Consider the following 21,719-nt stretch of genomic DNA (forward strand, 5'->3'; position numbering starts at 1 on the left):
AGACAGAGTGGGAATAAAGGGAGCTTCTTCTGGTTGGTTGCAGGTGACTAGAAGTGTTCCACAAGGGTCTGTGTTGGGATCGATTATTTTTACGTTAAATGCCAATGATTTGGATGATGGAATTGATGGCTTTGTTGCAAAGTTTGCAAACATGAAGATAGGTTGAGGAGCAAGTAGTTTTGAGGAAGTAAAGAGGCTACAGAAGAGCTAAGACACAATAGGAGAATGGGCAAGAAATGGCAGACGGAATAGGTCATGCACTTTGGTAGAAGAAATGAAAGAGTTGACTATCTTCTAAATGGAGAGAAAATACAAAAAACTGAGGTGCAAAGAGACTTGAAGGACCTTGTGCAGTATTCCCTGAAGGTTAAATTGCAAGTTGAGTTTATGGTGAAGAATGCAAATGCAATGTTAGCACTCCTTTCAAGAGGACTAGAATATAAAATCAAGGATGTAATGCTGAGTCTTTATAAAGCACTGGTGAGGCCTCACTTACAGTATTCTGAGCAGTTTTGGGCCCCTTATCTTAGAAAGGATGTGCTGAAACTGGAGAGGGTTCAAAAGAGGTTCATGAAAAGGATTCCAGGATGGAATGGCTCATCATATGAAGAGCGTTTGATAGCTCTGGGCCTGTATTCACTACAATTCAGAAGAATGAGGAGCGACCTATCAAATGGTGAAAGGCCTTGATAGAGAGGATGTTTCCTATGGTGGGAGAGTCTGACCAGAGGACACAGCCTCAGAATAGAAGGGTACCCTTTTAGAAAGGATATGAGGAGGAATTTCTTTAGCCAGAGAGTGGTGAATCTGAGGAATTCTTTGTCACAGGCAGCTTCAGAGACTAAATCTTATGTATATTTAAAGCGGAGGTTGATAGATTCTTGACTGGTCTGGGCATGAAAGGATAAGGGAAGAAGGGAGATGACTGGGGCTGAGAGAAAATTTGAAACAGCCATGATGGAATGGCGGAGCAGACTGTGGGACAAGTGGCCTAATTCTGCTCCTATGTCTTCTGGTCTTATAGTTTTATTATAATCAAATATTGCTGTGATGATTATACGTTCTAGTATCAATTGTTAGGCGACAATAAAGTATAAAGTATTATGACGGGACAGGGTAAATACAAGCAGGCTTTTTCCACTGAGCTTGAATGAGTCTACAACTAGAGGTCATGGGTTAAGGGTAAAAGGTGAAATGTTTAGGGAGAATATGAGAGGGACCTTCTTCACTCAGAAGGTGGTTGGAGTGTGGAACAAGGTGACAACAGATGTGGTGGATACGGTTCGATTTCAACCTGTTTTGTGACTGCCTGGAAGGAGGCAAATCCCAAGGTTGTATGTAGCATACATACTTTGATAATAAATGGACTTAAAACATTTAAGAGAAATTTTGATAGCTACATGGATGGGAGGGGTATGGTCTGGATGCAGGCTGATGGGACTAGGCAGATTAATAGTTTGGCATGGACTAGATGTGCCCCAGGGCCTGTTTCTGTGCTGGAGCATTCTATAACACTATTAGCTGAGAATATCATGACATAGGCCAGTTGATTGACAAATGTGACATATCCTTACACAGTTGGTTTGTGTGTCAATACCTTTACATGTCCGATTATCTGAATGAAGGATGTAACTAAATCGACAGGAACAGTAAAATCCACCGATGTAATTGTGACAAAAGTGGTCACAGGTTAAGGATTCATCCAATTTCTCCACACACTCATCAATATCTGCAAATAAAATGCAATCAAAGGATCATACAAATATGCAACAGAAGAAATATTTCAGCCCATTTGTTGCAATTAGCTAAAATACACCCTCCCAGCCCTTGGCCCATAGTATTTTTTTTTGGATTCTTCCCACCCATCCATTTTCAGTAATCCCAAGAGACTTCACTTTTCTGTCTTCATCAACATCCATTCAACTTCCTGCAGTATCAACCTGTAGAAGCCCAGGTGACACAACACCTGCCCATCTCCAATTCCCCCAATTCCCTTTCTCATCATCCAGAGATCCATACACTCCTTCCAGGTGAGGCAAAGATTCCCTGGTAGAACTTCCAGTCTGGTGTACTGGCTTCAGTGCTCCTGAACTGGTCTCGATTACATAGGAGAAGCCAACCCAGTTTTGTAGAACACCTCCGTTCAGTCTCCCAGGTGCCAAGGTCCCCAGAGTTTCTGAATGTGTCCAGAATATCCTCAAAGGGACGCTGAACAGCCAGAAGTCCTAGTGGATATTGGCACCTATGACATAGGTAGAAAAAGGGAGCTGGTCTTGAGAAGAGAATACAGGGAGTTAAGTAAGCTAAGAAGCAGGACCTCAAGGCTAGTAATCTCAAGATTGCTGCCTGTTCCATGCGACAGTGAGGATAGGAATAGAATGAGATTGCAGATGAATGTGTGGCTGAAGGATTGGAGCAGCAGGCAGTAATTCAGATTTCAGGATAACTGGGACCTCTTCTGGGGTAGTTGTAACCTGTACAAAAGGGATGGGTTGCACTTGAATCCGAGGGGGATCAATATTCTTGCGGGTAGGTTCACTAGAGCTACTGGGAATGGTTTAAACAAAGATGGCAGGGGGATGGGAACCAGTATGATAGAGCTGAGGAGGAGCCAGCAGGTTTACAAGTCACCTCACTACAGGAAGGATGTGGAAACCACAGAAAGGGTTCAGAGGAGATTTACAGGGATGTTGCCTGGATTGGGGAGCATGCCTTATGAGAATAGGTTGAGTGAACTTGGCCTTTTCTCCTTGGAGCGATGGAGGATGAGAAGCGACCTGATAGAGGTGTATAAGATGATGAGAGGCATTGATCGTGTGGACAGTCACAGGCTTTTTCCCAGGGCTGAAATGGCTAGCATGAGAGGGCACAGTTTTAAGGTGCTTGGAAGTAGGTACAGAGGAGATGTCAGGGTTAAGTTTTTTTTATTAATGCAGAGAGTGGTTAGTGTGTGGAATGGGTTTCCGGTGACAGTGGTGGATACTATAGGGTCTTTTAAGAGACTCCGGGATAGGTATATGGAGCTTAGAAAAATAGAGGGCTATGGGTAACCCTAGGTAATTTCTAAGGTAAGGTGTTCAGCACAGCTTTGTGGGCCGAAGAGCCTGTGTTATGCTGTAGGTTTTCTATGTTTCCATAATGTGATACGTATTATGAATGTAAGAGAGGACAATCCAATGATTAGGTACAACAGTAGACAGAGCAAAGAGTAACAGAGGCAAAGTTCAAAAGGGCGAAGAATGCAGGACAGAAGGTGCACATAGCATTCAGAATAAGGTCACAGTTGGGAGCTCAGCATTAAAGGGTATTCCTTGTATAGAAAGGACAGGCAAGATGGCATAGGCAGCAGTGTGCCTTATTGGTGAGCGATGGAATTACATCTTTGGAAAGAGGTGCATAAGGTCAGAGAATATTGAATCTTTGTGGGTGGAGTTAAGAAACGCAAGGGTAAAAAACACATGAGGGAAATCATATATAGGCCTTCAAATATTAGCCAAGATGTGGGGTTGAGATTGCAAAAAGAACTGGAATCTTATTAGGGAGCTTAATGAAAAAGAACCCTGAGGAGGCAGTGAACATAATTGAATTCATTCTGCAATTTGAGAGGGAGAAGCATAACTCACATGTATCGGTATCACAATGGGATAAAGGGAAATACAGAGACATGAGAGAGGAGCTTCCCATGTAGATTAGAGGAAGACACTGGCAGGGATGACAGCAGAGCAAAGTGGCTGAAGTTTCCGGGAATAATACATAAGGCACAGGATAGATATGTCCCACAGGACTTGGACAGACATCATCTGATTAAGGATAGTCACATGGCTTTGTCAAGGGCAGCTCATGCATTATGAGCCTGATTGAATTCTATGAGGATGTATCAGAACAAATTGATGAAGTTAGAGCAGTGGATGCAGTGTATATGGATTTCAGTGAGGCATTTGATAAGGTTTCCCATGCAAGGCTCCTTCAGAAAATAAGGAGGCATGGGATCCAAGGAGACCTTGCTTTGTGGATCCAGAATTGGCTTGCCCACTGAAGGCAAAGTGTGGTTGTAGAAGGTTCCTATTCTGCATGGAGGTCGGTGACCGATAGTGTTCTACAGGGATCTGTTCTGGGACCCCTCATTTTGTGATTTTTATAAATGATGAGGAAGTAGAAGGGTGGGTTAGTAAGTTTGCTGATAATACAAAGGTTGGGGGTGTTGTGGATAATCTGGAGAGTTGGGCAAGCATTTCTATGTTTCCATGATGTGATATGTATTATGAATGTAAGAGAGGACAATCCAATGATTAGGTACAACAGCAGACAGAGCAAAGAGTAACAGAGTAACATTTAGGGCAAGCATTAAAAAGGGCCACTTTTCAACATAATTGTATAAGGGCTAAGAGAGTTGTAAAAGAGCACCTGAAGGCTTTATGTGTCAATGCAAGGAGCATTCGTAATAAGGTGGATGAATTGAAAGTGCAGATTGTTATTAGTGATTATGATATAGTTGGGATCACAGAGACATGGCTCCAGGGTGACCAGGGATGGGAGCTCAACGTTCAGGGATATTCAATATTCAGGAGGGATAGACATGAAGGAAGGGGAGGTGGGGTGGCGTTGCTGGTTAAAGAAAAGATTAACGCAATAGAAAGGAAGGACATAAGCCGGGAAGATGTGGAATCGATATGGGTAGAGCTGCGTAACACCAAGGGGCAGAAGACGCTGGTGGGAGTTGTGTACAGGCCACCTAACAGTAGTAGTGAGGTCGGAGATGGTATTAAACAGGAAATTAGAAATGTGTGCAATAAAGGAACAGCAGTTATAATGGGTGACTTCAATCTACATGTAGACTGGGTGAACCAAATTGGTAAAGGTGCTGAGGAAGAGGATTTCTTGGAATGTATGCGGGATGGTTTTTTGAACCAACATGTCGAGGAACCAACCAGAGAGCAGGCTATTCTGGACTGGGTTTTGAGCAATGAGGAAGGGTTAATTAGCGATCTTGTCGTGAGAGGCCCCTTGGGTAAGTGTGACCGTAATATGGTGGAATTCTTCATTAAGATGGAGAGTGACATAGTTAATTCAGAAGCAAAGGTTCTGAACTTAAAGAGGGGTAACTTTGAAGGTATGAGACGTGAATTAGCTAAGATAGGCTGGCAAATGACACTTAAAGGATTGACGGTGGATATGCAATGGCAAGCATTTAAAGGTTGCATGGATGAACTACAACAATTGTTCATCCCAGTTTGGCAAAAGAATAAATCAAGGAAGGTAGTGCACCCGTGGCTGACAAGAGAAATTAGGGATAGTATCAATTCCAAAGAAGAAGCATACAAATTAGCCAGAGAAAGTGGCTCACCTGAGGACTGGGAGAAATTCAGAGTTCAGCAGAGGAGGACAAAGGGCTTAATTAGGAAGGGGAAAAAAAATTATGAGAGAAAACTGGCAGGGAACATAAAAACGGACTGTAAAAGCTTTTATAGATATGTAAAAAGGAAAAGACTGGTAAAGACAAATGTAGGTCCCCTGCAGACAGAAACAGGTGAATTGATTATGGGGAGCAAGGACATGGCAGACCAATTGAATAATTACTTTGGTTCTGTCTTCACTAAGGAGGACATAAATAATCTTCCAGAAATAGTAAGGGACAGAGGGTCCAGTGAGATGGAGGAACTGAGCGAAATACATGTTAGTAGGGAAGTGGTGTTAGGTAAATTGAAGGGATTGAAGGCAGATAAATCCCCAGGGCCAGATGGTCTGCATCCTAGAGTGCTTAAGGAAGTAGCCCAAGAAATAGTGGATGCATTAGTGATAATTTTTCAAAACTCGTTAGATTCTGGACTAGTTCCTGAGGATTGGAGGGTGGCTAATGTAACCCCACTTTTTAAAAAAGGAGGGAGAGAGAAACCGGGGAACTATAGACCGGTTAGCCTAACGTCGGTGGTGGGGAAACTGCTGGAGTCAGTTATCAAGGATGTGATAACAGCACATTTGGAAAGCGGTGAAATCATCGGACAAAGTCAGCATGGATTTGTGAAAGGAAAATCATGTCTGACAAATCTCATAGAATTTTTTGAGGATGTAACTAGTAGAGTGGTTAGGGGAGAACCAGTGGATGTGGTATATTTAGATTTTCAAAAGGCTTTTGACAAGGTCCCACACAGGAGATTAGTGTGCAAACTTAAAGCACGCGGTATTGGGGGTAAGGTATTGGTGTGGGTGGAGAATTGGTTAGCAGACAGGAAGCAAAGAGTGGGAATAAACGGGACCTTTTCAGAATGGCAGGCGGTGACTAGTGGGGTACCGCAAGGCTCAGTGCTGGGACCCCAGTTGTTTACAATATATATTAATGACTTGGATGAGGGAATTAAATGCAGCATCTCCAAGTTTGCGGATGACACGAAGCTGGGTGGCAGTGTTAGCTGTGAGGAGGATGCTAAGAGGATGCAGGGTGACTTGGATAGGTTGGGTGAGTGGGCAAATTCATGGCAGATGCAATTTAATGTGGATAAATGTGAAGTTATCCACTTTGGTGGCAAAAATAGGAAAACAGATTATTATCTGAATGGTGGCCGATTAGGAAAAGGGGAGCTGCAATGAAACCTGGGTGACATTATACACCAGTCATTGAAAGTGGGCATGCAGGTACAGCAGGCGGTGAAAAAGGCAAATGGTATGCTGGCATTTATAGCGAGAGGATTCGAGTACAGGAGCAGGGAGGTACTACTGCAGTTGTACAAGGCCTTGGTGAGACCACACCTGGAGTATTGTGTGCAGTTTTGGTCCCCTAATCTGAGGAAAGACATCCTTGCCATAGAGGGAGTACAAAGAAGGTTCACCAGATTGATTCCTGGGATGGCAGGACTTTCATATAAAGAAAGACTGGACGAACTGGGCTTGTACTCGTTGAAATTTAGAAGATTGAGGGGGGATCTGATTGAAACGTATTAAGATCCTAAAGGGATTGGGCAGGCTAGATGCTGGAAGATTGTTCCCGATGTTGGGGAAGTCCAGAACGAGGGGTCACAGTTTGAGGATAGAGGGGAAGCCTTTAGGACCGAGATTAGGAAAAACTTCTTCACACAGAGAGTGGTGAATCTGTGGAATTCTCTGCCACAGGGAACTGTTGAGGCCAGTTCATTGGCTATATTTAAGAGGGCGTTAGATATGGCCCTTGTGGCTACGGGGGTCAGGGGGTATGGAGGGAAGGCTGGGGCGGGGTTCTGAGTTGGATGATCAGCCATGATCATAATAAATGGCGATGCAGGCTCGAAGGGCCGAATGGCCTACTCCTGCACCTATCTTCTATGTTTCTATATTTGTCAGAGGCTACAGCAGGACATTGATAAGACGTAGAACTGGGCAGAGAAGTGGAAGATGGAGTTCACCCAGGTAAGTGTGAAGTTGTTCATATTGACAGGTCAAATTTGAAGACAAAATGTAATACTAATGGTAAGAATCTTGGCAGTGTGGAGGATCAGAGAGATCTTGGGGTCCGTGTCCACAGGACACTCAAAGCTGTTGCTCAGGTTGACAGTGTTGATAAGAAGGCGTATGGTGTGTTGGCATTCATCAACTGTGGGTTGAGTTCAAGGGGCATGAGGTAATGTTAAAGCTATACAAGACCTTGGATAGACCCCACTTGGAGTACTGTGTTCCGTTCTGGTCACCTCACTACAGAAAGGACGTAGATACTATAGAGAGAGTGCAAATGAGATTTACAAGGATGTTACCTGGTTTGGAGACCATGCCTTATGAAAATAGGTTGAGTGAACTTGGTCTTTTCTCCTTATAGCAACGGAGGATGAGAGGTGACTTGACAGAGATGTACAAGATGAGAGGCATTGATTGTGTGGATAGCCAGAGGCTTTTCCCCAGGGCTGAAATGGTAACACAAGGGGGCACAGGTTTAAGGTGCTTAGAAGTAGGTACAAGGGGGATGTCAGAGGTAAGTTTTTCCCACACAGAGAGTGGTGGGTACGTGGAATGCATTGCCAGCAATGGCAATGGAGGCAGATTCCACAGGGTCTTTTAAGAGACTCTTAGATAGGTACATGGAGCTTAGAAAAATAGAGAGCTATGCAGCAGGGTGATTCTCGGCAGTTCCTTCAGTAGGTTACATGGTCGGCACAACATTGTGGGCCAAAGGGCCGGTAATGTGCGGTAAATGTCTATGTTCTATGTTCAGATGTTGTTCTCAGATGGCAGGGGTAGGCAACCCTGGCTGACAAGGGAAGTTAAAGAATGCATAAAAGCCAAGGAAAGGGCATATCAGGTAGCAAACGTGAAAGGGAAATTAGATGATTGTTGGATTTTAAAAACTTCCCAAAAAGGCAGCAAAAAAGGCTACAAGAAGGGAAATGATGAAGTATGAGGGCAAGCTAGCTGATAATATAAAGCAGGATGCTATAATTTTTTCAGTTATACAAAGAATAAAAGAGAGCTGAGAGTTGACATTGGACCATTAGAAAATGATACTGGAGAGATAGTAATGGGGGACAAAGAAATGGCAGATAAACCTAATGGGTATTTTGCTTCAGTCTTTACTGTGGAAGGAACCAGAGGTCCGTGAGTGTTAGGGAGCGGGAGTGAGTGCCATTGATATTACAAAGGAAAAAGCACTAGGCTAACCGAAAGGTCTTGTGGATAAGTCACTTGAACCAGACAGACTACATCCCAGAGTCCTGAAAGAGGTTGCTCACCCTACTGGCAGCAATTCTGAAGGCTTCTCAGCTTTCTGACTAGCTCTCTAAATTCTCTGTTCAGGACCTCCTTGCTATGTGTTTGGTACCATTATGTACCAAGACATCTGGTTACTCTCCCTCTCTACAAAATGCTGTGGACTCCATCTGATCCCAGCACCTGGGAGGCAACGTACCATTTGGGTGTCCCATTTAGATCCCTGTAGTCCTGTACCCCAGTGATAAACAGTATCACGTCTCATTGCCTAGATTAATTTGTTTGGAGTAACAGAACTCACAGGGAGTATATTCGGAACCTTTATACCTCTTTGTCTGTACCATACCCTTCCTTTCCCTTGGATTACATTGACCCCTGCAGCACAGCAGGTACTAACACTCCTTGTGCTCAATGCAGACAAGGCTTTTAGTTGTTGATTTTCATGTAGATAGGGAAACCAAGAGCAACTAACCAATAGCAGCATAGTGTGCCTCGAAGCCAGTGAACCGTTCCTCATTGGAAAAATCTGTCTTAAATTGGAGTGTCATGGTATTGTCGGTGGAGAGAACAGAGTCTTGGCCTGGAATCTTTTCAGTGTCTGTACTCTCTCGGCCACAGAATGTCTCCAGCATATCACCAGAAGTGACCTGAAATGAAAACGTACTGTTTACCACTGAGCTCTGAATTTATAATAACTCTATGGAAAATAAAAAACCGAGCCATTGCTGTGCTGCAGGGAGACAAACCAGGCCACAACAGATGCTACATAATATTTCCATCAGCTCATTCCCTCGACCCTGCCAACTCTTTTCTATTAAAAAATCCCCATCCAAGATCTTTTCAATAGCTGTTAACGATACTGTTTTCCACACCAAATTTCACTTTCGATAGGCTCTAGTACGGACAGTTAAACTGTCCAACGCATCATCGGCACCAGCTCCCCACCATCAAGGACGTATACGCAATAAAGGTGCCAAAAAAGGGCCAGTAACATCATGAAGAATTCCACTCACCTTGCTCATTGACTGCCTCACTCCCATTAGGGAGGAGGCTACCTAGCATCCACACCAGACCCCCAGACTCAAAAACATTACAGACACAAACTCAAAGGTCTCAAGGTGAGTAAGTCACCTGGACCAGATGGACTACATCCCAGAGTCCTGAAAGAGGTTGCCCAAGCAGTAAGGCTGATCAACACTTCCACCCACTAACCCATCTCTCCACACCCCTAAGCACCACTATTTTATCATTTCCTGTCAGTGACCTTATGTACAGACACTCTTGTGCCTAGTGTCACTTTATGGACATAAAATCAGTTTATAAGCACTATCTTAGGTATTTATATTTATTTTGTTTTTATTAATATTGTCTTTTATATCTTATTGCTTGTTTTGTGCTGCAACGGATCCTGAGTAACAATTATTTTGTTCTCCTTCACAGTGATGCACTGGCAATAACGCTAAACAATCTGGAATCTTTTCTCACATCCCCACATCTTTTATCTATCATTTTGTACTCGCACGGGGGGCAGGTGAGGTCTGGGCCTGACGTCCTACTCGCCCAGGGAAAGTGTACGCGCAATACATCGCCTCTCCTTTCCCAGTGGAGTGATCACCGCGTGGTCACTATCTGGCCTCTGCAAATGGCCTCTCCTACATTACTGGTTCTGTAGCAACACCTTCTCGTCGGTACCCCCCGTTTCCACCGAGCTTGCTGGGTCATGGCGCGACCGAGTGTCCGGTGGTATAACTGGATGGGTTTGCTGGGCTAATTAGCCTTGGTTGGCAGCCAGCCTAAGAGAAGGACAACTGTGAATCCAAACCTGGGCAGGTGGGGCTCGTTAGCCTTCCCAGGACATCCACCTAGGGGATGGACACTCCGACGTAAATCCTACTACCCGAGGACCTCACTGTCGCTGTCACCGTCCCAGTTTGCTAGGCTATGACAGATGAACCCCAGGTGTAAAGGGTGGGGCCAGTACCGCACACACTGCACTCCATCTAAAATACCATTGCACAGGCTGAAGGGCACGCCCACATCTACGACCATCCTCCCCGACAATTTCCAAACCCAAAACAGAATTTCCCTTGCAGCCGCTGTGCGTATGGCCTTCATCAGCCACTAGCGAGCCTGCAGCAGACATGGGCAGCCCCCTTCCTAAATCTTTGTTCGCGAAGCCACGCCATGATGTACTTTCCTGCCCCAAATCTACAACCATTATTTATTTTTATTTTATTTTTGAGATCTGGCTGTCACTGGAAAAGATCAGCATTATTGTCACCTTGACCTGCCCTTGAGAAATTGGTCACAAACCAGAGCAACACACACAAATGCTGGAGGAACCTCAGCAGGTCAGGCAGCATCTATAGAAATGAATACAGTCAATGCTTCAGGCCAAGACACTTTATCAGGGCTGGACGTTTCAGGCTAAAAAAAAGCTATAAGAAGGGTAAAGATGAAATATGGGGGCAAATTAGCCAATAAAACAAAGCAGGATACTAAAAGTTTTTTTCAGTTATATAAAGAATAAAGGGGCAGTGAGAGTTGACACTGGACCATTGGAAGATGATCCTGGTGAAATAGTAATGGAGGACAAAGAAATGGCAGATGTATTTAATAAGTACTTTGCTTCAGTCTTTACTGTGGAAGGCACTAGCTATATGTCAGAGATCTGTGATTGTCAGGGACCAGGAGTGAGTGCCATTGCTTTTATAAAGGGAAAAGTGCAAGGCAAACTCAAACGTCTCAAGGTGAATAAGTCATCTGGACCAGAATTACTACATCCCAGAGTCCGGTTGTTTAACACATAACAGATCCATTGGTCCTATCTTTCAAGAATCACTTGATCCTGGCATGGTCCCAGAGGACTGGAAAATTGCAAATGTCCGTGCACTCTAAGAAGGAAGGAAGATAAAAGCAAGGAAATGACGTGCCAGTTAGTCTAACTTCAGTGTCTGGGAAAGTGTTGGGAGTCCATTATTAAGGATGAGGTTTCTGGGTACTTGGAGACCAATAATAAGTCAAAGTCAGCATGGGAAATCTTGGGAATCAAGGGAAATCTTGCCTCACAAATCTGTTAGATTTCTTTGAGGAAGTAACAAGGAGGGTGGACAAAGGAGAGGCAGTGGATGTCATTTGTTTAGATTTTCAGAAGGCATTTAATAAGGTGCCACAAATGAGGCTGCTTAACAAAGTAAAGTCCTATGGAGTTACAGGAAAGACACGAGCATGGATAGAGGAATGAATGACGGCAGGAGGCAGCAAGTGGGAATAAAGGGAGCCTTTTTATGGTTGGCTGCCAGTGACTAGTCGTGTTCCTCAGGAGTCAGTATTAGGACTACTACTTCTCACATTGTTTGTCACTGATTTGGATAATGGAATTGATGGCTTTGTGGCAAAATTTGCAAATGATACAAAAATAGGTGGAAGGGTAGGCAGTGCTGAAGAAGCAATGCGATTGCAGGAGGACTGAGCTCAATTGGAAGAATGGGTAAAAAGGTGGCAGATAGAATACAGTGTTGGGGAATGCATTTGGTAAAAGGAACAATAGTGCAGACTATTAACTAAATGTGGAGAAAATTCAAAAATCAGAAGGCAGAGGGACTTAGGAGGCTGAAATTCAAAACTGGGCTGAGAAGTGGCAGATGGAGTTCAACCCAGATAAGTGTAAAGTGGTTCATTTTGGTAGGTCAAATATGATGGCAGAATATAGTATTAATGGCAAGACTCTTGGCAATGCGGATGGTCAGAGGGATCTTGGGGTCCAAGTCCATAGGATGCTCAAAGCAGCTGCGCAGATTGACTCTGTGGTTAAGAAGGCATACGGTGTATTGGCCTTCATCAATCGTGGAATTGAACTTAGGAGCCAAGAGATAATGTTGCAGCTATGTAGGACCCTGGTCAGACCCCACTTGGAGTACTGTGCTCATTTCCGGTCGCCTCACTACAGGAAGGATGTGGAAACCATAGAAAGGGTGCAGAGGAGATTTACAAGGATGTTGCCTGGATTGGGGAGCATGCCTTATGAAAACAAGTTGAGTGAACTCGGCCTTTTCTCCTTGGAGTGACGGAGGATGAGAGGTGACCTGATAGAGGTGTATAAGATAAAGAGAGGCATTGATCATGTGGATAGTCAGAGGCTTTTTCCCAGGGCTGAAATGGCTGCCACAAGAGGGCACAGGTTTAAGATGCTTGGAAGTAGGTACAGAGATGTCAAGGGTAAGTTGTTTGTTTGTTTTTTTTTACGCAGAGAGTGGTGAGTGCGTGGAGACTTTTGGATAGGTACATGGAGCTTAGAAAAATAGAGGGCTATGGGTAACACTGTAATTTCTAAGGTAGGGACATGTTTGGCACAACTTTGTGGGCCAAAGTGCCTGTATTGTGCTGAGGGTTTTCTATGTTTCTACCTTCACTCTCTTTCTTGAATAAGGGAACAACATCTGCAAACCTCCAATCTGCCGGAACCTCTCCCGTCCCCATTGATGATGCAAAGATCATTGCCAGAGGCTCAGCAATCTCCTCCCTCACCTCCTACAGTAGCCTGGGGTACATCTCATCCAGTCCCAGAGACTTATCTGAATTGATGCTTTCCAAACACTCCAGCACATCCTCTTTCTTAAAGTCTATATGCTCAAGCTTTTCAATCCGCTGCAAGTAATCCCTACAATCACCAAGATCCTTTTCTGTAGTGAGTACTGAAGCAAAGTATTCATTAAGTATCTCTGCTATCTCCTGAGACTCCATATAGACTTTTCCACTGTCATGCTTGATTGGTCCTACTGTCTCACATCTTATCGTCTTGCTCTTCACATACTTGTAGAATGCCTTGGAGTTTTCCTTAATCCTGCTCACCAAGGCCTTCTCATGGACCCTTCTGGCTCTCCTAATTTCATTCTTAAGCTCCTTGCTGCTGGCCTTATAATTTTCTAGATCTCTATCATTACCTAGTTTTTTTGAACCTTTCGTAAACTTTGATTTCCTTCTTGACTAGATTAGGGTACTCGGGTATGGTTCCTGTACCCTTCCATCCTTTCCCTGTCTCATTGGAACATACCTATACAGAACTCCACGCAAATATCCCCTGAACATTTGCTACATTTCTGCCGTACATTTCCCTCAGAACATCTGTTCCCAATTTATGCTTCCAAGGTCCTGCCTGATAGCTTCATATTTCCCCTTCCTCCAATTAAACACTTTCCTAACTTATCTGCTCCTATCCCTCTCCAATGCTATGGTAAATGAAATAGAATTGTGATCACTATCTCCAAAATGCTCTCCCCCTGAGAGATCTGATACCTGACCAGATTCATTTCCCAATACTAGATCAAGTACAGCCTCTCCTCTTGTAGTCTTATCTACATATTGTATCAAGAAACCTTCCTGAACACACCTAACAAACTCCACCCCATCTAAACCCCATGCTCTAGGGAGATGCCAATCAATTTTTGGGAAATTAAAATCTTCCACCACGACAACCCTGTTATTATTACACCTTTCCGGAATCTGTCTCTCTATCTGCTCCTCAATGTCCCTGTTACTATTGGGTGGTCTATAAAAAACATGCAGTAGAGTTATTGACCCCTTTCTGTTTCTAACTTCCATCCACAGAGACCCAGTAGACAATCCCTCCATGACTTCCTCCTTTTCTGCAGCCGTGACACTATCCCTGATCAACAGTGCCACATCCTCACCTCTTTTGCCTCCCTCTCCGTCCTTTCTGAAACATCTAAAGCCTGGCACTCTAAGTAACCATTCCTGCCCCTGCACCATCCAAGTCTCTGTAAAGGCCACAACATAATAGCTCCAAGTACTGATCCACGCTCTAAATTAAAACATTATTACCAAAAAAATGGAGAAAGAAATGATTAGAGAAACATCTTAAAGAGATTGTTAGATTAACAAACGAGATGACCAGCTTTGTGAGATATCAACTCAGGATCCACCACCACGACTTAGTGACAGACAGCACAGCTTTGACCCCCTACCATCAGGGAGGACATACCGTAGCATTAGGACAAGCTTTGACCCCCTACCATCAAGGAGGACATACCGTAGCATTAGAACAAGCACAAGCACATTTTAGATAGGAAGCAGCTTCTTACCCCATCTGTAAGACTACTGAACTGCCTGCCACCACCCAGGTCTCATCACTCTTAATGCGCCAAAAGCATTATACTTTACTTTTTAACTTGTACCATAAATACACTTTATTATTTGTTAATTTCCACGTGGTAATATTACTTTGTGTTGTGTGTGCGAGTTATGCACCTTGGTCCAGAGTAATATTGTTTCATTTGGTGGTATTTGTGTGTACAGTTGAATGACATTAAACTGAATTTGAACTTTGTGCAGGGGAGGTCACTTCAAAGCAGAAGCTTTTACCATTGGGGTTGAAGTGCATGAGGAATCAGAAGCTCAAATAGGTAGAGATAATTAAAAATGCCCTACCTCATCCTCTCTTGGGGCCCTCCGTCACTAGCTCATTACCCTCCCTCCCCCAATATCCTCCATTCCGAGTGTAGTTCTCTGTCCCCGACAGTGACAACCATGCTCTCCTCCCTCCATTATTCCCCACTGAGTGTTGGTCTCCGTGTCCTCCGGCTCTGGGCTCCTCCCATCCCTACTCCATTATCCTCCGCCAAGTGTGGCTCTCTGTCCCCTCCAACAAGCGTGCCCTCACTCTCCTCCCCCATTATCCTCTGCTAAGTGTGGCTCTCTGTCCCCTCCAATGGTGAGATCCTCCCTCATTATCCCCCACACTGAGTATAGTTCTCTGTCCACTCTGACAGTTGGGCCCTCCCTCTTCACACCCATTATCCTCCACTCTAACAGTCAGGCCCTCCCTCTCCTCCCTCATTATCCTCCACTCTGAGTAGGGCTCTTTGTGCCCTCCAACAGTGGGATCCTCCCTCATTATTCCTGACCCGGTCTGATGGTTGTGCCCTCTCTCAGTGCTGCTGCTGCAACTGTTACTGAGATGCTGCATATTTATTTTCCATTCCTACACGGTTTGTGCCAAGTTTCTGTGATTAAATCAACGTGTCCCTGTGACATCACTGGATTATTTTCCAGAGTATTACAACCACTGTTGCATATCTGCATTTTTGTTTAAATCTGAACTTCTCTCCTTGCTCCATTACACCACAAGATATAGGAATAGAATTAGGCCATTCAGCCCATCTAACTTGCTCTGCCATTTCGTCATGGCTAATTTATTACCAATCTCAACCCCATTCTCCTACCTTCTATCCATAATCTTGGACATCCCGAATAATCAAGAACCTATCAACATCCACTTTAAATATACCCAATGACTTCACCTTCATCACCCTCTGGTAAAGAAATTCCTCATCGCTGTTGTAAATAGAAGCCCCTCTATTCCAAGGCTGTGACATTGGGTTTTCTGGTTTTAAATTTCCTCCCCAGTCTCATCATTTCATCAGAAACTACCTGCAACATTTACCCAAACTTCATTTCCCTCAAATGCCCAATCCATTTCCCACAGCATCTGTTCACCAGTCCACCTACATGGTCCTTACTTGATTTTAATCAAGCCATTTAATTCTTTGATTAGACTTCGATTGATATTTTCTTTGCAGCTTAACAATTAAATTTGTATTTTAATTAGTTCTCATAGGGATGTGTAATGCCCTGGTTAAGATTTTACTGCTAATGTTGTAGGGCATTTCATTTATTGTTTTCCCATAGAAGCAGTGCATGGGTTACCGTTAAAGGGGTTATGATGTTCACGCTTAGGAATGTAGTGCCAGCCAATCAGGATGGTGGAATTGGGAGAAGGTTTTAGAGTATGCTGGGCAAAGAGGTTTTGTAGCGGACACCGAGGTGGGTTGAGGTCTTTTCAGTGGGAGATGGAGAGAAGAAACTTGAGAGAGCTAGCCGAGGGATTCAATCCAATGGGAATGCATGATTCACTGGAGTCCAAGATGGAAAACGACCAGTAATCGGTGAATAGGAAATGGTGCCATGACTACATTAGAATACATCAACTTTTGGAAGATCTAAGCTCCAACCTGTGCACATTTGACTGTTTTAATTATGATGGGCCCCTTTTGTTTTTTACTTTTTTTCCCTTTCTTCTTTAATAGCAGATTGGTTAAGTTAACACTATTAAATACATTTCCTTTATAATTGTATGCGGTCTATTACTTCTTGCCAACAGGTGGTAGCATGGTGCAGTAATAACAGAAGTCACACAGATCGGAGTTCGGGTAGGCAAGACATCCCATCCTCCAAGGTTTAATGAAATCTAAGGCACATTGATCCTTGACACACAGTCTGAGAATGGTGGTTTTCTCACTGTTGAGCCCAATGGTTGTTGGCGAGCAGCTAAAAAGCCACATCTCTGGAGACACCCAGTAAAAAGGGGTCTGGCATTTAATCTTTTTACGCCCCCAAGTGGTCATAAAACATACATACAATTTCAATGTGTTCTCCAAATGGTTATATTAGTACGATTCTAAAAGCTTCTCTTGGTATTCTTATTACTTGAATAAGGAAAATCTCATTAGTTAAGACCATAAGATACAGGAGCAGAATTAGGCCATTTGGCCCATCAAATGTGCTCCGCAATTTCATCATGGCTGATCCAAACTTCCGCCCAGACACCATCTCCCGGTATCCCTTCATACCCTAACCCATCAAGATTTTATCAACCTCTGCCTTAAATATATATATAACCATATAATAATTACAGCACGGAAACAGGCCATCTCGGCCCTTCTAGTCCGTGCCGAACTCTTACTCTCACCTAGTCCCACTGACCTGCACTCAGCCCATAACCCTCCATTCCCTTCCTGTCCATATATCTATCCAATTTAACTTTAAATGACAACATCGAACCTGCCTCAACCACTTCTGCTGGAAGCTCGTTCCACACAGCCACCACTCTCTGAGTAAAGAAGTTCCCCCTCATGTTACCCTTAAACTTTTGCCCTTTAACTCTCAACTCATGTCCTCTTGACTCCCCCACTCTCAATGGAAAAGGCCTATCCACGTCAATTCTATGTATCCCCCTCATAATCTTAAATACCTCTATCAAGTTCCCCCTCAACCTTCTACGCACCGAAGAATAAAGACCCAACTTGTTCAACCTTTCTCTGTAACTTAGGAGATGAAACCCAGGCAACATTCTAGTAAATCTCCTCTGTACTCTCTCAATTTTATTGACATCTTTCCTATAATTCAGTGACCAGAACTGTACACAATATTCCAAATTTGGTCTTACCAATGCCTTATACAATTTGTATTCTAATCCTTGCGAAATGTATGCTGACATTGCACTTGCCTTCCTCACCACCGACTCAACCTGCAAGTTAATCTTCAATATTTGATAGGTTTCAATGAGGATTCCACCCCTCCCCATTCTTCTAAACTCCAGCCAACGCAATCTCAGAGACATCCAAACCTTTCATTCCCAGAATAGTTCATGTTAAATGCAAGAGGAAAGTAAACAGTAAATGGTGGACCCTTAGCTACACCGGTATAGAGGGGGATCTTGGGATCCTTAAGGTGGCAACACAAGTAGTTAAGGTGGTAAAGGAGGAGTGCCCCATTTCTCTGAAATACCAGGATGAAGAATGTAACCAAAGAGTCCTCTGCTTTCCACTTACCTTCACATAGTCATATTCACAGAGATAGGACGGCTCGAGGTCAAAGTGCATAAAGTAGAGTTTGATTCGGAATCCAGTGGGCACCGTGATGTTCCAGGTCATGTCTGTATCACTTGGATAACCCTCTGGATAATTGGGAGACTGAATCTGTCCAAACATTCCAACCAACTCAGTGACATTCCCTCCACATAGAGGCAAGAAGCACAGCACAACCAGCCAGAAGCATCTGCCAAAATAAAGCAATGATTAGAAAGTCAAACAGAGCTTATCGTAATCAACACACTCAAGAGCATACAAAGTTTAAGAGCAGCCCACACAAAAAATGCCTTTAAGTGTCACAGAAGGACACAGTGGGCATTCCCACTTACATTGCCTGGGAACTTCTCCTGCATCGTATCCCGAGGCCTGGGTCTGACGAGCACTTCCAGCCCATCAGGGGGTGGTGGTGCAGCTTTAACTCCTCCACTTTCCCAAGCATCTTCGACACCTACTGTGATAGGATGGGGATCAGTCCCCCTCGCAGCCAGAGCACTGCCCCCCCCCCAGCACAGGAACACCCCATCTGGATGAGACTAGACCCCATACCCTCAACAGCACTCGGTAAAAGCAAAACAGTCCCCTCAGAGCTGTGTGGCTGGTGCTATCCGTTGGAAGCTGTGTGCCCTCCTGCAGGCAGTGCCCCAGCAGAGAAAGTGTGTCGCCTACTCATTCCATCTCGGAGGGTGGTCTTATACAGCTATTTCTGCAGGGTCCTAAGTCAGAGAGCCACCAGTTGGGTGCGCAAACACACCAAGGACTGCCAACCACCACGACTGGAAGACTCAGGACCACAGCAGAGACCCAATGCCTCCAATTTGCCCCAGAAATCCATCAGCCTCTTCTGTGCCCTGAAGGCAAAAGAAATGAGCGGGACTAAAGTAATCAACCAGTACAATATCATGGAGGCAACTAGAGGATTTATAACCAATGCCCTTCCCCAGGATGAGATTGCAGGAAGGAGGCCTGACCAGCATCCCAGCCTGGCAGAGATTTTTGTCTCCAAATCCCGCCAGGTCGCCAACCAGGCCTCCTCCATCAAGCACAGGTAGACCCCCAAGTAGAGGAGGTGCATGGTGCTCCACACAAAGGGTCTCACCCGGCTGGTAGGAGTCCACCAGCTACTGACCCACCAAGAGGCCTACACACTTTTCCCAGTTGACCCTTGCAGAGAACGCAGCCAAGATGATCTGCTGGCAGTCTCGCATCCTCTGCAAGTGAACTGAGCCAGTGACCACAAGGAGGCCATCATCAGCGTAAGCCTGAAGGACAGCCTCCATGTCAGGTTCGCATAGAACCAAACCCATCAACCTCTCACAGAAAAGGCACAGGAATATCTCCTGACTTGGAGCACCCTTGACGCACCTCCCTCCCAAAGAACAAAATGTGGTCAAAGCCCAGATGCTTGCAAAGTCCCAAAAAGGTATCGTGATCCACCCCATCAAATGCCTCCTCTTGGTCAAGGGAGAGAAATGCGACTGACAAGACCAGCCTCTCTGAACAGGTAAATCCGATCCCAGACAAGTTGGATATTGTCCTGGATGAACCACCCTGGGAACATGTCGGACTGATCATGGTGGACCACTTGCGCCACCTCACTCATTGTGTGACCCTCCCACAGTACCACCCCTCTCACAGTGTGACCCTCTCTCAGTACCGCTCCACCCAGTTTGACCCTCCCTCAGTACCGCCCCTCCCACAGTGTGACCCTCCCTCAGTACTGCCCCTCCCACAGTGTGACCCTCCCACAGTGTGACCCGCCCCCTCGGTACCACCCCTCCCACAGTGACCCCCACCCTCGGTACCGCCCCTCCCGCGGTGTGACCCCCCTCGGTACTGCCCCCACCATGGTGTGACTCCCCCCTCGGTACCCCCTCCGCGGTGTGACCCCCCCGCGGTGTGACCCTCCTTCGGTACCGCCCCTCCCACGGTGTGACCCCCCCTTGGTATCGCCCCCCCCCACGGTGTGACCCTCCCTCGATACTGCCCCCCCACGGTGTGACCCTCCATCAGTGTGACCCTCCCTCGGTACCGCCCCTCCCACAGTGTGACCCTCCCTCGGTACCGCCCCTCCCACAGTGTGACCCTCCCTCGGTACCACCCCCTCCCACAGTGTGACCCTCCCTCGGTACCGCCCCTCCCACAGTGTGACCCTCCCTCGGTACCGCCTCTCCCACAGTGTGACCCTCCCTCGGTACCACCCCCTCCCACAGTGTGACCCTCCCTCGGTACCGCCCCTCCCACAGTGTGACCCTCCCTCGGTACCGCCTCTCCCACAGTGTGACTCTCCCTCGGTACCACCCCCTCCCACAGTGTGACCCTCCCTCGGTACCGCCCCTCCCACGGTGTGACCCTCCCTCAGCACCACCACGGTTTCGACACTGAAGCCTCCTTCACGTTTCTGTCCCCGGCCCGGTCTCTCCGCCTACGACGGCAGCCAAAGTGAGGATTTCGAGTGAGGGACGTGAAGGAGGGAGCAGCCCTGGAGACGGATCGAGGGTGCAGGAGCAGGACAGGTGCGGCCTCCTCTCCACCCGCCAATCTCACCCCATCCTCGGCCTCGCTTTACTGCTTCTCACAAAATAGAGTTCGCTCGCGTCTGAGGCTCCCCGTGGAGCCGCAGGACCCGCCTCCACACTGTGATCCTCCAATCCGCGTCCTCTGTCTCTATGATCCTCCAATCCTCGTCCTGTTCAAGTCATAGGCTCAGCCCTTTGCCGCGATTCTCCAATCCTCACCTTCATAAGGTCCAAGAGCCCGCCCCTCTTTGGGACTCTCCAATCCCCACCGCTGTGGAGCCCAGGCTCCGCCTTCTGAACTGCTCTCCCACGTGGACCTGCCCCCACAGTAGCTGTCCTCAGTCCCGGGCGACGCTTCCACAATGGGCCCAACCCAAATCCTGAAGTTTTCCTCATTTTTTTCCCTAGTCCTATGGAAGGGTTTTGGCCCGAAATGTCAGCTATACTTTTTTCCCGTAGATGCTGCCTGGCCTGCTGAGTTCCTCCAGCATTTTGTGTATTGCCTGAAGCTCATGGCTCTCAATCCCCCGATTCTAATTAGCCCGATCCCAAACTTCTGAATGCAGGACCGTGTCCTCTGGGAAGAGCTGCCAGAGGAAACGGGAGAGGCAGGTTCAAATACAACACTTGAAAGGTCAGTTTAAAGAGATATGAGACAACATTGGCAAATGGTAGGCATCGCTACAGCACGGATGAGTCGGGCCGATGGGCCGCCTTCTGACAATTCTATGACAGAGAGGCGAATCTGAGGAATTCGTTGCCACAGATGCTGTGGAGACCAAGTCTTTATATACATATTTAAGGCAGATGTTGAGAGGTTATTAATTGGCCACGGAATGAAGGGATATGGGGAAGGTAGGAGATTGGGGCT

The 21,719-nt window shown here is 45.8% G+C and overlaps 1 protein-coding gene across 3 annotated transcripts in view; it reads right to left on the minus strand.

The window, feature by feature from the left end:
- Positions 1-21,206, minus strand: part of mynn (myoneurin) — a 467,776-nt gene extending 446,570 nt beyond the window's left edge. For all 3 annotated transcript variants that reach the window (XM_063045225.1, XM_063045221.1, XM_063045228.1), the window contains exons 1-4: positions 20,877-21,206; positions 18,294-18,519; positions 9,137-9,311; positions 1,598-1,729 (exon numbers count right to left, since the gene is read on the minus strand). In XM_063045225.1, coding sequence (XP_062901295.1) covers positions 1,598-1,729; positions 9,137-9,311; positions 18,294-18,519; positions 20,877-20,881 — 538 coding nt within the window. In that variant the 5' untranslated portion in view covers positions 20,882-21,206. The remainder of the gene's footprint in view (positions 1-1,597; positions 1,730-9,136; positions 9,312-18,293; positions 18,520-20,876) is intronic.
- Between the last annotated feature and the right edge of the window lie 513 nt (positions 21,207-21,719).

This window comes from Mobula hypostoma, chromosome 4 (genome assembly GCF_963921235.1).
Source record: "Mobula hypostoma chromosome 4, sMobHyp1.1, whole genome shotgun sequence".
Lineage (NCBI taxonomy): Eukaryota > Metazoa > Chordata > Chondrichthyes > Myliobatiformes > Myliobatidae > Mobula > Mobula hypostoma.